The sequence below is a fragment of the Vidua chalybeata genome, chromosome 8 (genome assembly GCF_026979565.1).
Source record: "Vidua chalybeata isolate OUT-0048 chromosome 8, bVidCha1 merged haplotype, whole genome shotgun sequence".
NCBI classification, from domain to species: domain Eukaryota; kingdom Metazoa; phylum Chordata; class Aves; order Passeriformes; family Viduidae; genus Vidua; species Vidua chalybeata.
In genome coordinates, this window is record NC_071537.1 from 3,691,395 (window position 1) to 3,708,417 (window position 17,023).

General features: G+C 49.7%; 2 protein-coding genes across 2 annotated transcripts in view; one reads left to right on the forward strand and one right to left on the reverse strand.

The window, feature by feature from the left end:
• LHPP (phospholysine phosphohistidine inorganic pyrophosphate phosphatase) overlaps positions 1–9,520 on the reverse strand; it is a 74,296-nt gene extending 64,776 nt beyond the window's left edge. Inside the window, exon 1 of the mRNA XM_053949582.1 lies at positions 9,374–9,520. Coding sequence (XP_053805557.1) covers positions 9,374–9,501 — 128 coding nt within the window. The 5' untranslated portion in view covers positions 9,502–9,520. The remainder of the gene's footprint in view (positions 1–9,373) is intronic.
• A 2,297-nt stretch (positions 9,521–11,817) lies between these two features.
• NKX1-2 (NK1 homeobox 2) lies at positions 11,818–13,738 on the forward strand. Its single transcript, XM_053949230.1, has 2 exons — positions 11,818–12,253; positions 13,164–13,738. The coding sequence occupies exons 1-2, from the start codon at positions 11,818–11,820 to the stop codon at positions 13,736–13,738; spliced, it is 1,011 nt and encodes a 336-aa protein (XP_053805205.1).
• Positions 13,739–17,023: the final 3,285 nt, after the last annotated feature.

The following is a 17,023-nucleotide window of genomic DNA, read 5'->3' on the forward strand; positions in this document are numbered from 1 at the left end:
GAAGAAGACATTTGTGGAATTAGAATCTGCTTTTTCTCTTCCTAAAGGTCAACATAATGAATCCAGGGACAACACCAACCACAGACCTGCACAGACAAAGCAGCACCCTCACAGGTCAGCTTGGTGAAAGCACAGATTCAGTTTTCCTGTACGACAAACTTCACTTCTTTCTCAGCATTTCGGATGGAAACCAGAGTGACACTTCTGAAAGGACTGAGCAAAGCAGGAGTCTGGACACATCTCAGACTGCTTCATGCCTTCGTGGCCACCAGCAATTACCACCCAACAAATGAGCTCAGGAAATGCTCAGGATCAGGTCTACAAAGAGTTAGGCCAAGCTGGACAAAGAAATGGGAGTCCTCTGGTGACACATGAAAAGGACTTTTAAAAGCAGGTGGAACACTAAATGAAACAAAAATCCACAAAACTCTATAGAGAAGACTTGTTTCTACAAAAATACCTTTCCAATGAAAAATCACCTTTACCTTCTCAATTAGCATCTCTGAAAAGAGCCCTGTAAACTCTGCTAAATCCTGCAGGGAACAGTCACACTCACCTGTACCTTCAGTATCTCACACACTGGGATGAATCCATCCCTGGATGCTCAGCACAGGGATGGTGAGCAGAGCCTGCAGGCCAGCAAACAACTGTTAACTCAGAGCTTAAATAATTAGGGAGAGCTTTTACCAACAGCTCTGCATGGGGGAAAACCTGCCTCCAATCACATTTACAGCAAAACTCTCCTTCAGTTTCCCTGGCCTGGCAGGTTTTGCACGTGGAGAGACTAAAAGAAGTGGCTAGAAGGTCTGTGTCTCACAAGTGTGACACTTTGCTCAGTGAGTCTACAGGGCTGCAAAGCTTCAAGGGAAACCTCCAGCCTCTGAACTGACCCACTGCTCACACTCCCAGCAAAGCAAGGCAAAGCACTGCAATTTCCACTGCTGGCAAGCGTGGGGATGTCAGGAGAAGAATAAAGAACAAGGTTTGTAATGTGATGTCCTGTAAGATAAGGAGCAAGGGATTAGGTACCTGCAGGAGCAGAAGAATGAGGCAGCAGGAGATGAAATACACGACACATGTTTTATCGAGATCTCCAGCGTATTACAGATTTATCAGCAGGTCCATTACAGAAGCACGGGCACGCCCAGGAAACCCAGTCAATCAGGCCTTCAGCTGACTTCCACACACCATGGCTGTGATAAAGATCCCACCCAAACACCAGGAAAATCGATCCTGATTAGAGCACGTGGACAGGCAGCACTGCTCCCCACACTGCAGGGCCCAGGTACTGGGGACATCCCAAGGCTGCCTTTCCTTCACTGTTTGGGGTCATCAGCAGGCTCAGCATCAGACAAAACCACTTTTCCCACCAAATCCACTCAATTTCCAACATCACTGCTCACACCACTCCTAATGCCTGAGAGCAGGAGCAGGGGAGCTTCACCTGAGCGAGGCAGAGCAGCTTCTGACCCTCCAGGGCGTGACAAATGACAAACTCAGCTGAAGTGGCAAAAGAAACTTGTCAGAGCCCCTCTGGGAGGGGATGGCAGAACAGAGATGGCAGAAGGGAGCAGATGGAGAGGCCACTGTCCCCTCCAGCTGTGTCACTCTGCTGCCAGTGCTGCTCTGCTGGGGAGCTGCCACAGCACACAGGCACTGAAGGAAAAAGTCACAAAAAAAAAAAAAAAAACTTCCAAGCCCCAAATTAAAAGTGGACAGGTGAGCATTGAGCTACCACACCAGCCTTACCAAAGGAGGGATTTATGCCCACTCCAGATCCAAACAACCACTTGGTCACCCAAATGATCCCTAAATCTACACCTGGGGCACCCACCCGGCCCTGGGCACGCCGTGAGCACCAGCCCAGGGGAGAAGTGGATGTGAGTGGTTTAATTTCAGCCCTGAGCTGCCCCTGGCGCCTCAGCAGCTCTTTGAACTGACCTTTACCTCGTTCTGCTGGAGCAGGACACGGGGCTGAGTGACAATGTCCCACAATGCAATTACCATGCGTCAGATGAGCCGGTCCCTTACAAATCACCTCGAACTTTACACATCTGCTGCCTGTCAGCATCTGCCAGGCTCACTCACCCGAAAATAATGAAAAAAAACTCTCATTATTGCTCCATAACAGGTAAAGTGTTAGGACAATTATTGGACATCCTCACTGACCTTGTGCAGACTTAGCCAACTGCCCTTGCCAACCTTTATGGGCAGCCTTTGGGCACATAAAACACAAAACCTGTTCTTTCAGATGATGTAAAGGTTGTGACACCCATAGGAAAAGCAATGGTCCTGGAACCCGGACTGGGAATCATCAAACTTAAATTCACATTATCCTGCACATGGCTGAAGCAGCTAAGGAAAAGGTATAAGGCTAAACTTCAGATTTCCCATCTTTTCCCACTGACTTTTGCAGTGAAGGTTTTTCCTCAGATGGGAGAAGGGGGAAAGTCCAGCCCACAGCCAGACACCCTGTGCAGATGGGCAGTGGGGCAGAAAGCAAAACCGTGGAACAGGCAACAAACCTGGGCTTGGAGACTGTCCAACAACAACTTCAAAGGGGTTTGGAAATGTGCTACATGAGATTTCCAGAACTGGCTTTTTATCCTGCTTTTGGTCTTTCAGAGTGCTTTGGGGTTTTTAATTTAATTGACTCTTTTGCATCAGTGGACAAATACGAGTGTGCTCCAGTGTAAACCTCTCGGCACTCTGATACCTTGTCTGAAACACAGGGAATCAACAGCACCTGCAACCAAACCACAAAGTAAAAGCAGGACTTGTGCAGCAACACCATCCTCCCACCTGGGCAGGGCTAATGTTAGTGGCCTCTGCAAGGGCAGGTAAAATCTCTCCTGATCTTGCAGGTTTTTTCCCAGGAGAACCTCCCTGGGAGCACCACACACACCTAAGGATCCAAAAAGGTTTTCTGGCTCGCCACTGGCTCAGAGCAATAACCCCTTCTGGGGTCCAGCTGTGGAAATGCCTGGTGGGAGGAAAGCACATTTGCTCTGCTTAAAAAGTGTCGTTTTGGCAAAAATGTGCTGCATTTTCTCTGAAAATCTCTATTCCTGCCATTCCAGTGGCTATTTCAGCTTCTGCAATAACAGCAGGCAAAGTCATTATTTCAGAAGCCTGAAGGAAGCCCTAAGTGCCTTTGCCGATCCTTACATGGTGCAAGCCTCTCCTAATTCCATGGAAACACTGAATTCTCTGGTGTTTTTTAACCTGGTGGGTGCAATGGAATCAGAGGACTGTGGCTAAAACTCCAGGATTTTCCTTCCCTCTCCCAGTGCCCAAAACTTTCCGTTCCTCTGATTTCTGCCATCACAGCACATCCAAAACTGCTTCAATCTTGCTGTCACATCTCTGATGCCACTTTTGCCCCCTGACCTCCTGGTGTTTCCCTTCACTGATGTCCTGTCATGGGTCCTGAGTACAGCCAGGCTCATTAAAGCTCTGATTCTCTGGGGATCCAACTTTCTGCTCCACGTAGCCCTGACAAATCCTTACACACGGCACTTTTTGGCCCCAGTCCCTCTTGCATTCCTGAAACTCATCTCTACATCTGCCATCTCCCCAGCACAATTTCCTCTCCAGCCCCATATGGCTCACCTCTCTCTAAATATAGAAGGGGATAATTTGGAGGCAATCCAAAGGAGGGATTGCAAAAGGGATTAAAAAATAGGAGGGCATTACCTTTGCACATGAATAAAAGCAGATTAATAGGCACACGTGAAGGAGCCACAAGAAGAGGCCAATGTTACTTAAGGGTGGGCAAGGGTGACAAAAGGAAGGGTACAGTTATAAGAGTAAAGACTCTGGAAACACCACTTTGCAACAGTGTTTGACAGTAAAAAGTGAAAAAAATCACTAAATTGTAGCTCAAAGCAAACTTTAAACACCCACCAATGCCTCCATTTGGGTCTTTTGATAATTTAGCATTTTTCAGAGGTAGAAAGAAATCCTGGAAGTTTTAACTGGAAATCCTGGAAGTTTTAACACTAAAACAAACACAAAGTCCATCTTATCCTGAATTTTCTACAAAGGCCATTGAATACAGCTGGATGCCAAAATTACTGCACAAATTATCCAACACCATAAATCATAGTCCACCTCTCTGAACAGCAGGGAAGACAACAAATTTGTAGGCAGCAATATGCCACAACAGCGAAATCTAGAATTCAGTATTTAATAAAAATAACACATGCTTCTGAATGGAATCTGCAGAAAGGAAGCACAAAGGGAATACAAGAAAAATCTCTCTGGTCCATTAAGTTCAGTAACAAGATGCATTTAAGGTGCAGATTACCAAATCAGCTTAATGTATAACATCTAAAAGACTTTAACCACACTGCAAGTGGTTCAATAAGTAAACTCTGTCAGACCTTAAATAGCTGGAAAATCTCCACTTTAGGAGCTGCCAAGGAAAAAACAGATCTTTGGGGGTTCAGTTAGCATGAACAGGTCTGGGATATATTTATTTGCATTAAGCAAAATATTTTTATGGACAACGTAATGAATGATATTCTAATAACTTTTATTCTGTGCTAAAAGGGGGGTACACAATCTTTAAGGCTGCTTCCAACCCAAACTATTCTATGATTCTATGAAGCTGCTAATTGCTCCATTAAAAACTCATTCAAAACCAAGTTATCTTTGACAGGGTTGAATTCTCACTTTGCACACAAAGAGCACCTGTTTGTAAAGAAGGAATTCTATTTCTGAGACCCTAAAGGTTAAGGATGTGTCAACTCCAAAAATGCAAGCACTTACTCATGCAACTTGTGCAGACAGCAGGGGAGCACCCACAACTTCAGGGACACAAATCTTTTCAAAGAAATAATGAACACTGCTGATTAGGAAAGTAAATATGGGTTAGAAACACCCACTGCACTCAGAAAACGGAGACCACAGCTAATGTTACAGACTGGAGTGCAGCTGAGGATCAATTCCTGGATTCCCTTCTGGCTCTGCCAGGGAACAGCTACAGAATACAGAATGTTTCATTTTTTGTGTGTCTGCTGCTTCAGGAGGGCAGTGACACCTGGGTCACTGCGTTTCTTTGGGGAGCAAGTGCAAAGAGAGTCAAGTACAAAAACAAATTAACAGGTATTTACACTGTATACTGTGTAAAGTCTGTATACTTTACTTGAAGGTCTCTTTCTAGAAGGAACAACTCCTTTTCTATCAAATGCCCCGAAGGCACGGCAAGCCTTGGAACTCTCAACATCTGCACAGCCTGTACTAAAGCCACATTATCTGCTGTGACAACAAAGATTTCCTACTCCTCGTGGCACACACACTTCCAAAAGGCTCTTTGTGAGCTCCCAACTCCTCTGAACCCCCACACCCTGAATTGTTTTACAGTCCCAGTTCCCTTGTTCTCCTCACAATCTTCTTCTTGTTAGACTCTCCAGGTATTTTATTTAACAGGACTGTCCAGCTGCTCCCCAGCCTCTTGCTCCCCAGATTTCCGCTGCCCTTTTCAAGGGCTCTGTAGAAAGCTGTGCTAACAGATGCACTATCCCAGCCCAACAACAGGATGTTGTAAACCTCCAACTACTGTGTGCTTTTCATATGGATATGCTAATGGACACACTATCAGCACACAGCTGTAAATGCAAATGCCAGAGCACAGGCTGAGCATCTTTTATGGGTGTTTAACCACCTTCTGTCTTGTAAGGGACCAGCTCCCTGCTATTTGTAAGATAAGAAGCAGCTAGCTCACCTCGTGTCAATGCTGTGTAAATCGATTAAGACAATAACAGCACGGCACTGAGGCTCTGTTAGGGCTGGCTCCAGGAGAAGCCTTTAAGTCACCGATGGCCCTTCTGATCTCATCCACGGGCTTTCTGATCTGCTCCAAAGCATCTGCCAGTGACCTGCACACGCTGGGAAGAGATGGGCGGGGTTTATGTAACTTTTCCAAAACAACAAAGTTATGCCACAGTAAGTTAAACAATCAAGAAACATTATGTCTTAAAAGTTTTAAAGGGATAAATTATCTTATCAAGCCACTTGTGGCTTTTTTAGCCATCCACTGCTGTAATATCCCCACCTAAAGATAGCAACAGTCCCTGGAGAATTTAGAGACACTCCTGGCTCCAGGAGTGCCAATACCCTTTGGAACACGGGTGCCTGGCTGCCAGAGTCTGGACGAGTAACAAGGATGCAGATTCACTTTATCCCTTGAGCCCAGGGCACAAGCTCTGCTCAAACACTGCTGTGCTTCACCTTCTCAGCCTCCTACCCACCAACCCCCTCTCAGTGTACACTGAATCCTTCACTATTTCACAGGTAAGATTTATCAGGGCTGCAGGTACATCAGCAATAAAAAAAGCATTCCCAGCTGTTACACTCGGTGTTTCACCACAGGTTATACCAACTATTGATGCCTTGCTCAGGAGGGTCTCTACAGCAGTGAATGCCACCTTGCTCAGGGTGTTCCTGTGTCCATCAGCTTCTCTGGCCATGTTTCTGCTCCATCTGACTGTACTGTTGGCTAAAAACAAACAAACAAGAGGAAAGCAGCCATCACAAATAGAAACCAGGCCAAATTCTGCTGGCAGAAATTAAGCTGCTGCTCTCACAAACACTAACTCAAATAACTGCACAGCAGAATTCAGCTGAAAACAAGAGAAATAATGCAGCAAATGTAGTTTTAGGAGGTCAGAACAGCTTCAGTCACATGGAACCAACGACATATTAGAATGTTTATTTATCATTTTTATTGGAGTGTACTATATGTTGTTACACTAAGTTAATTGCCGTAATGGGGAGGTGATGTAGCAAGACAGTCTGAAATGAACAGGTCAGCTGTCCTGTTCTAAGAGTCCTTATCTGTACTCTGAGTTATCAAAATGGGATTTAAGGTTTCTGTTGGACATATATACGCACTAAAAGATGTTAGACAGCTCCTTTAGCAGAGGACCATAGCAATTGGAATTAGTTATAAGGCTCCTTGCTATCTGCAATTATGGTTCTTTAATTGATTAAAAAAAAAGAATTAATTAAAAAGAGCTCCTTTTAGCTTTGATCCATCTGCTTGAAACCACCCAGCTGTACTGTGACGCAGACACAAATATTAATGAGCAACTGGCAATAGGATAATGAGTCAATAAAGAGTTTAAATGGTGTGAGCCAGAACAATTACTAACCTAATAGGCAGATAAATAAGGCTGCTTGACTTTACCCAAGGAAAATGATTATTCTTCACCACTTATATTGAATGACCTGAACAAAGTGGTTTGGTGGGGTTTTTTTCCCCCTTCCTGGCACTTTTCCATTCTGCTGTTTCCAGTTCCCACAGCTACATCCACAGTTTCTCCACTGCTCACCAAATCCTGCCCAAACGAGATCAGCTTTCTCTGCATAGCATTCCAGAGCCTTTTGCTGGATTGCATCTCCAAACCCTCCTCAAAGACCCCTGCAGCCCTTCAGGACAGGCAGACAGGTCAGATTAGCTGCCAAGAGCTTCTTGTGACTAACAGGCTTTTAAAAGGGCTTACACATTCCCAGGATTTCCAGAGAAAATTTTCCTACATTTAGCCCAAGGCCAGAGTTTTACTGCTGTTTAATCAGCATATTTCTGACGTTACTATAAGTTAGATTGCAGTTTAAGTTGTCTCCATGCAGGAGGTTTCCGCAAATGCAGTGACAAAGGTTATTCAACAACAGCCTGCAACCTGACAAAAGATGAAGTTTAAAATTTAGGAGCAAAAAAAACAACGTCAAAAGCACCTAGTGAAGTATGACAAAGGTATTATTGAATATGTCCTGGTTTCTAAAGGAAGGACCTGATTTCTGACAGTACTTATGCAGTTGTTGTTACTTATGCTTGGTTTGACCATGCCTGGAGGCCTTGGCTATGGTCTGGACTATCCCAGGCTATGCTGTGCACGTGCACAATCCCCTGAAAGAATCACAGGCCACAGGATTTCAATAGAAGCAACTTCTCCTTTTGCCTCGTTTCACTGAGCTCCCTGGGAATGCTGCTCTCCCCTTGGCAGTCCTGGCACCTACAGCTTCTCCTGGCCAGGTGAGCACCAAAAACTGGCCAAGAGCCTCAATAAGGCTTAAACTTACTTCAAATATTCCTCTCTGACAGCACTGGGAACTCTGATCCATTTGACAACATCTTCTGTGCATCCTACGTGTGTTTCAAGAAATATGAATGAAGACATAATTATGGGGGGAAAAAAAAGCAAGCAGCAAAGAATTCTGTTATTATCACTTCATTTGGATCTTCTCCAGTTCTGCCTTTCCATGGTGGTTCCATCAACATGTAGGCACATATTTAACTAACCTCATATGATTAATTATATTGAATTCAATATTTCCTCCTGCATATTTTCCTGCTCAAGAATGCACTCGTCCCAAGTGTGTCTGTGCTGAGTGGCCCCAGAGGACAGAAGCTGCAGAGGTGCTCACCAAGCAGAGCTGTCAGTGTTTCACAGGGGTTCAGAATTTAGACATTTAGAACATTGCATGCGGGGTACATGCAGCAGCACAGAATCACACAATGGTTTGGGTTGGAAAGAACATTAAATCTCCAATCTCCTGAAATGGACAAGGACACATTCCACTATCCCAGGTTGCTCCAAGCCCCATCCAGCACTTGCCAGGTGACACAGATCTGGATTTTCCACAGTGGGTCAATGAAACATCACAGAGAGCCAAAAGGCTCATCCGGAAATTCACAACCACACAACCAATAAATGGTTTTAAACAAAGTTGTCCCTGTGGCCACTGCTTTCCCCTGGCCCCATCCTGCTCCTCTGATCAAGCAGGGCCAATACAGACACACTGGCAAGTCAACTTAACTTATTAAAGTTACTTGGCTCGTGTTACCTGGACAGCTAAAAGTGAAGGAATTCCCTACCTGTGGGCACTGGGAGTAACTCCCCAAGACCTCACTTTGCTTTTGAGTCACTTCCAAGCTGGGCAATCATTAACCCCAGCACAGAAACTCTCCATTGCAAGGCTGCAAGCGCCCTGCAAGAAGTTCCAGCTAATTTGACAGCAGAGTTAATAAATTCACAGAAACACCAGCGTGGGTAATAGCTGAACAATGATTAGCAGGGGATAGTGCCAGATTTCATACACACTGCCAGCTCCTGCCACGCCTGCAGTGACACCAACAACCACAGACCCACGCGGGACGCGCCTGCCGCACCGCCCCAGACCTTTCCCTCCATCAACCCAGGCTCTGCGGGCTCCCTTCCCTAAAATAACCCCCAAAAGCACCAAGCTGCCCGCAAAAGCTCCCGCTCCCCGCGCGGGGACGGGCACAGCGCAGCGGGGGCCGGCTCACACCAGCGGCAGGCGGCGAGCGGCCCCGCGCTGTGCCGCCTCTCCCCACCCACCCACCCACCTGCGCACGGCCTCGGCCGAGCCGGCGATGGGGACGCCGCCGTCGGCGCCGCTGTCGTAGAGGACCCCGCTGACATCGAGCAGCAGCCCCCGCACGGCCCGGGCCCAGCCCCGGCCCCGCTCGGCCATGGCCGCTCCGCTCGGCGCCCGGCGCTGCCGGGAAATGCAGTCCCGGCCCCGCTCCGCCCCGAGCCCGCCCCGCGGCACCGCCCGCGGCACGGCCGGACAGCCCTGGAGCTGCTGCCGGACAGCCCTGGAGCTGCTGCCGGACAGCCCTGGAAGCGGCCAAGGCCGAGCTGAACGCCGAGCAGCCTGCCCTAGTGGGTGGCATCCCCACCCGTGGCAGCGCAGTGAAATGAGGTGATTTTAAACGCCCCTTCCAACCCAAACCATTCTGTGATTCATACGACAACCAAGGGAAAAAAAAACCCACTGACTCATCATGCAAAGAATTTTACAATCGCAGATAAGATGTTATCAGCTGTGTTCCAGCTTTACGGATAGTATTGTTTTCTCCCAAATATCTTCTCGTCGCTAATGCCATCAATAGCATGGCACGACTCCCAGAATGTATAAGGAGCTGTGGTGGAATTATAGTCCATTTTATTTTAAGGAAAGCAGAGGAGCCTTGGCAGCATTGATTTGCATCACCGCTTCTGGAATAGCCTCTGGCTTCTCCCTAAAGATAATATCTAAACTGTGAAATTCATTAAATAGACTCAGAAATGGATCGGGTTATTTAAAACAACATTACTAATGGCACAATATCTCAGCTGTCTGCAGCGATAGTGAACATTGTCTTGGATAGTGTTATCAGTCCAGGACACCCGCTATGAATATTGATCCACAGCTTGTTACAGCCATCACTTGCCGTCAGGACAGGTCAGGGTTGAAACCCACCTAGCATCAAAGCAATTTAAAGACAGCACTTGGGCTGAATTTTAATGCCTGAGCTGGGAAACAGACCAACTTCAGAGTGCTGGAACTAATCCATGAGTATGTGCCCTTCCACATGCGTGTATGTTTGTAGGTTGTTGTGTATATACATGTGAAACTGATGCGATTTGAAAATGTCTTGTAGCTCACAGATTAATTTCATTGCTGCAATTTACATTCTCAGCTCCTGCAGACCAAACAACTCAAACAGAAGTACTTGTAGTCTCACATACATCAGATTTTTTTTCCTGGTTCACCACCTCCCACATCCCCAAAACTAAGCTTTAGCCACCTGTAGCTTGTGGGTGTGAACTCCTCAGGTCTGAGCTCCCTTCTTTTCTACATTCTTGTGGTGTTCTACCCCAGAGGCCGGTGACAAATGGGCTCTTGGATAATTAACAGTTACTTTTAATCACATCACCCTTGGACATCATCATCTCATCTTCTTCCTCTCCCCTTATCTTAAAACCTATGCCAAGAATTATTTGTGAGCCAAATTCTGCTGAGGCTGAGGCAGCTATGAAGAGGAGGAGGAGGAGGAGGGCTGTGCTCTGCATCTCTCCATTGGAATAGAAGCAGGTGGAGCAGCAGATTCCTATCGAGGGCTGCCTTCCCTGGCTGAAGGGTGCCTTTCCCCAATCTATCTGATGATTTGTGGCACCAACAAACGCTGAAATGCCAAGGAGGGGGAAAAGCATCCCCACGAACAGACACAGGTGTGCAGAAATACACTGCAAATGTGTTTTCAATAAGCAGGACTGGCTAGAAGTGGTCACAGAGCTGGTGCAGAGTGGGGAGGCTTGGCCTGCTGTCACCTACCCTGTCCCAGTTATAATGTGAACAAGCAACAAAGTGTTTTCCCCCAAGACAAGGAGGGCTCGTTAGGGGGTTGCTTAGTGGGTGGGAGCTCCTCCAGCACAGGCAGGCCTCAGTTTCCCTGCCTACTAACTGGAAACAGTATGAACACCACGGGAGAGTGGTGCAGGAGTGGCCCAGAGTCTAACTACACTGATCCCAAGCTGCTCCCAAACGAAAAGCTGCTCCTTTCTCCCTGATGAGCAGGCAGTAGCTTCACTTCTCAAACAGTGGCTGCTGGCACAGGGAGCGCTTGGAGCTTGGATCCTGCCCAGCGCAGGAGAGGGATGCAGGAGCCATCCCTCCTCTCTGGGTCCCTCTGAACACGGAGCTCACGCCCGCTGGACCCGCACGGATCGGGAGAGCTGCAGGTGGCTCAGAGGAGGGCGAGGGGACAGGTGCAGCCGGTGGCTCTCCGGGCCCCGGGGGACACCAGCTGCCCTCGAGCTGCCGGGTGCAGCCGTATCCTTGCTCCAGCGGAGGTCCCGGCTCCGGTGCCAGGGGCTCCTGGCCGCCCCCTCTGCACATCCCCCCGCCCAACCCGGGGCGGGTAACGGGAAAGCCCCGTCGCCGAGAGGCTGGGATGGAGGGAGGCGCCCGCTGCGCCCCCGCGGAGCCAGCGCGGCGGGGAGGGGGCGCGGGGGCGGCGTGCCAATGGCTGCGCTGCCCCCTCCTCTGCCCCCACCCCGCCGCCGGCCCCTCCGCCTCCCGGCCGACCCTCCTCCCCGCCACTCACTCCGCGCCGCCAGCGCCCAGCGTGCGGCTCCGGAGCGGCCCGGCTCCGCGCCCGGCGCTGCGCTCCGCCGGCTCCGCGCTGGGAGCCAGCAGGTCTCCGGGAAGCGCGGAGGGTGGGGTGGGATGCCGGAATGCCCGGACCGCGGGGCCAAGGCGGCCCCCATCCATCATAAAATCTCCTTCTCCATCTTAGACATCCTGGATCCCCAGAAATTCAGCAGAAGACGCGAACCGGCCTCGGGGAGCTGGGGCAGCGCCCCCCGCTCGGGCGAGCGGGAGAAAAGTTTGGGAAGAGTTGAAGTAGGAAAGGACGCTGCTGCTCCCGGCAGCGGGAGGAATAAACTAGAGGCACATGGTAGGAACGCGCTCGCGTTTCTCCGGCCGGCGCTGGCGGGGCGCGCAGTTGGAGGCACACGGGGACCCTCGGCCCCGCGCCCGGCGGGACGCGCTCCCCGCGCGGGGTCCCGCAGGAGCGAGGGAAGGGGGAGGCTGGAACTGGATTTTAAGTCTTGATGCTGCAAAGGGAAAAGTTCTCGATATCCGCGTGCCCTGCCGGCCTCCCGGCGTGCGGATCATCCTCTGCCGCCGGAGCGGGAGGGCGCGCATCAGGGCGCGCCGCCGCCCCACCCCGGCGCCGGACGGGCCGCGGCTCTTTCCGAGGCACCGCACGGGTTTCTTTCCCCCAGCCCCCGGGCGCTCCTTTCCCCGGGGCGGCAGCGGTCGGATGCCCCGGCTCGCGGGACGGCCGGCTGAGTAATTGCTCAGCCCGTCCCCACCGGAGGATGCCTTAGCTCCCGGTGATCGATATCCTATTACCGACTCCCGCCTATCTCCTCCCCGCAGCTTGCAGGTGCCCACTTCAAACCTCCTTCCCCCGGCCTGATCCTAATATTGTTCGATTAAAACTTACCTTTAATAGATGACATCTATCGATCTGGCCCTCGCAAATCTGAAACTCCATTAGCGCAGGGATAGGGAGGGGGGAGGGGATTTATTTCGCTTCAGAAGGGGACTTTAATAACTACTTTTTTAATTGGTAAGAAATCCATATCGACGGCTCCCCCCTCCCCACCGCGGATGCGGTGGCACGGCAGGGGACGCGGGGGGGGGGCGGGTCTCGCACGACGGGCGGAATTTCTCTCAATTTTTAATGATTGCCCTTATGTTGAGGGGAGGGAGGGATGTGAGAGCAGAAGCGCGGGGTTCGGAGGGGGAACGGGAGGAGGGATGCGCTATCCCCTGACGAGCCCCGCGATCTCACCTAGATGCGCACGCCCCGGCGGAGAGCGGCGCCGAGGACGCGGGGCAGGAGCGCGACGAGGAGGACCCGAGCGGGGACGGGACCGGGACCGCGAGCCCGCCCGGGCCGGAGGAGCCGGGCTCGCCGCGGAGCGCCCGGCGGCGGCGGCCGGAGCCGGGCTGCGGGAAGCCGCGGCGGGCGCGCACCGCCTTCACCTACGAGCAGCTGGTGGCCCTGGAGAACAAGTTCCGAGCCACGCGGTACCTGTCGGTCTGCGAGCGCCTCAGCCTGGCGCTGTCCCTCAGCCTCACCGAGACGCAGGTGAAGATCTGGTTCCAGAACCGCCGCACCAAGTGGAAGAAGCAGCACCCGGGCGCCGACGGGGCGGCCCCCGCAGCATCCCCCGCGGCGGCGGCGGCGGCGAGCGGCGGCAGCCCCAGCCCGCCGGGCCCCGCAGCTCTGCCCTTCCAGACTTTCCCTTCCTACGCCGCCGCCAACGTGCTGGTGCCGCCGGCCGCCCCCTTCCCGCTGGGCGCCGGCCCCTTCGCACCCTTCCTGGGCCCCGCGTACCTCGGCCCCTTCTACGCCCCGCACCTCTGAGGCGGCAGCGCCGGGGCAGCCCCCGGGAGCCAGGGGCGCACCTCAGCCCTTCTGACCCAGCGGGGAACACTGTCATCACTTCTGCTGCTTGCGTGGCGATTTGAAGTGTAAGAAAGTTGATTTTTCCTAGGCGTCACGGCAGCATGCTTAACTTTGACACACAGAGAAAAAAAACCCTCTATAACCACTGGATTTTATTAGCACCTTTGAGATGTAATTATAGGTGTTGGAGATGGGAAAAGTAACCCTCTTTACACATGCCTGACACTAATTCCCTGCAGATTCTTCTCCAAGTTCATTGTTAAGATGCTCCTCGTTGCTGTTCGGCTTGCCAGCACACGTCTGAAGCCTCGGGGGCTCGGGAGCTGTGGCACTCGTTAGCACTGCTGCGATCCTGATGCTGATGAGGGTGCAGGCGGCCGTGTCGAATCCCAGGGATGCTCGGCAGTGAAGACGTCCCCAGGCTCTGACTGCGCTCGTGGGACTCTACTGAGCTCTGTTTGACCCACGTTTCGTTATCGTTTCTGAAAACTGCCAGTCACGTTCTTGACACCCTACCTAGAGGAGAGCTTTGTTTGGGAAGGTGCAGGAAAATGCAGCTCCGTGTCATCGGGAGACAAGAAGGAAATCTGCCTGGTCAGTGGGAAAGTGTTCAACTGCTGCTCGTGCCCACGGCCTCTCTGCCTTTCTCTGCAGTTTAGTCCCAATGACTTCACAGGTTTTGGATAAGAAGTCTAAAGATCATTCTTTTTGCAGAGACCAGTTGTTCTTGTAATAACACAGCATTAGTGCCAAATGAGGCAGAAAAGAAAACATAAATCAGAGAAAATGATTACATTATTCATTTCTTTAAAAATGGGGCATTTGTGGTAGAAAGTAAGTAAAACACAGTATTTCCAGCATGCTGAGACCTATTTTCCATAACAGAGAAACACATGCTTTTTCTGGTTTTGCTTTTTGGAGCATTTGTTAGAAGGAAAATCACATTTCATCTTCATCGTTACAAGCATTGGAATGAAAAGGAATTTTAGCTGGGGGCTCATCTGTCCCTGAACGGAGGGGAAGTAATTGGTTTAAAAAAATCTGTCTCATGCAGTTTTACAAATTATTGCAACACAGTATTCCAGACTGTATCCTCCTGGTCTCTGACAATGCTTTAAAGTACACACTGGCTTTCCAACCAAAAAACTTAGCTCATAAATCCTATCTAGCTCTTGTGTTGGTCTAAATAAAAAGGGTTTTTAAATTATTCCCTGTTTAATTGTTTTTAATGTTACTGGGATGAGGCACTGTCTGCTTTGTGGACTATTTGCCCACCTGGTGTGAGTCTTGATGATCCCTGTGTTGCATGTCAGTGACTGAGGGTGATACCTCATCTCTTCTGGGCTGGCTGCGAGGAGATGGGTGATGGGACAACCCTCTCTTGCAAAAATCACCCTCCTGACTTCCAGCTTGGCAGGCATCAAGGGTGTGAGAGCCACAAGCCTAAGCTTGGGCCAGCTGAAATGACCTGAGGTTGTCTTTCCACAGCGAGAGGAGGTACGCAGTGTCTCCTCAGTGATTTGCAGAGCTATTAACAGAACACAAAGTTCACGGATTTGGAAGTCATGGCTGCTGTATGAATGTGTTTACTTGGAGGTTAATTAAAGTAACTTTTTAACCCTAATTTAAGTTAGAGTTACAAAAGATGGGGGCATTTCAGCTGCTTGGGGTGCATCCAGAGCTGCCTTCCTTTCTGGCCAGGCAATCAGTAGTCCCAAGTGCCTGAGCCATCAGGTCCCACCACTGCTGACAAACTGTGTGTCCACTTCTGGCCACTCATGGGCAGTTAAGAGCTCAAGCCCTGCAGGGTGGGAAAGGCATTCCTGCAGGCTGGCCTAGTCCATCTTCTCTGCCTCAAGTTAGGACTAACTAGACCTAAATCCTCTTGACTATTCCTGGCCTCCTATTTGTGATTGTCATCACTGTCCATACAAAAAACAGGTCTTGATGTCACCTTGCTGTCACTCTAAGAGGTTCCCAGAGCATGATAGGGTTGGTTACCCACAGTGAACCCAGATCTCTGGTAAAAGACAGACTTGTGCCCTGGTATGGTCATATGGTTACTTCTTTTCCTTGAGAAGTGTAAATCACAGCAAAAAAAAAAAAAAAAAAAAACAACAAAAAACCAGGGAATGTTACAAGTCAAAATAAATAATATAAATTGTCTCTTCCTTCAAGATGTGGTTTTTGCTGTTCATAAACCTTTCAAGGCTCTGCTTTGCCAGCAATTTTACCCTTGCCAAAACTGTATTACCTTTAGAGGAAATATTGATTCCTATGCAAGATGCTCTAGCCTTTGTTTTTTGCTATCACTCTGTTTAGTCACTTCTAGCCCAGCCTCCCAAAAGATGTTTTACAGTTATTTCCAGATAATATAGCAGTCATGGTCCCCACTTTGCATGACTTGCACCTCTGCATGGCACTGGAAGGGGGATGCACATCAATGGGAATGCAGATTTTGTGGCTCTGATCCCAGGCCACTGAAGCTTTCCTGGCTAAATGCTTCCAAGCACTTTGGACAGAGCCTTCCCTCCCTGCCTTGTTGAGTGGGGGCTGCTTGGGTGGATGATTCTCGTTAGGGATGTGGTGGCCAGGCACTTATTCCAGCTGAGGTTCCAAGCAGCCCTGGGAACAGCAATTGCAGTCAAACTTTGCGTTGCCCAGATGAGGCCATTTGCACTGGTAACACTTCTAGAAATGCCCCACTGAGTATCCATTATCTCTAACAATTCTGAATAAAGATTTGTGCAATATTTTCAGGCACAGACAGAAACTGACTTTACTCACAGCTGAATATAGATGTTAAAAGGAATCATGAGTAAGTCCTAAGTGTAAAAAGCAAAAAATGCATCTATATTAAATTAAAAGAGCTTTGAATTTAAATGCTCCAGAGAGAACAGGAAAGTTGGAACCTCCCTCATTCCTGGACAGCCTGGTCTAGTGGGTGGCATCTCTGCCCATGGCAGGGAGTTGCAACTTGGTTATCTTTAAGACCCCTTCCGACCCAAACAATTCTGTGATTCAGCACCTGACAGTGTCTGCAGTGAGCAGGCAGCAGCAGCTGGGGGTCAAACTGCCCAAACTACTGCCAATTCTGAGTCCAAGAACCACAAAATCACTTTGGAAAGAGACTTGATTTAACCTGATAATGAAACAAGTACAGGGAGGCACACAGTGACATCACAGCTAGGGAAATGTTAGAAATGTTAATTTAACCAGAATTTCAGAACCCTACTTCAGAAT

What these genes read in the sequence shown, in the direction of transcription:
- NKX1-2 (XM_053949230.1), top strand. Translation starts at nt 11,818, where the DNA reads ATGGCTGCGCTGCCCCCTCCTCTGCCCCCACCCCGCCGCCGGCCCCTC. An exon ending in GAATAAACTAGAGGCACATG is followed by an intron (nt 12,254 to 13,163) that starts GTAGGAACGCGC and finishes GATCTCACCTAG; the next exon opens with ATGCGCACGCCCCGGCGGAG.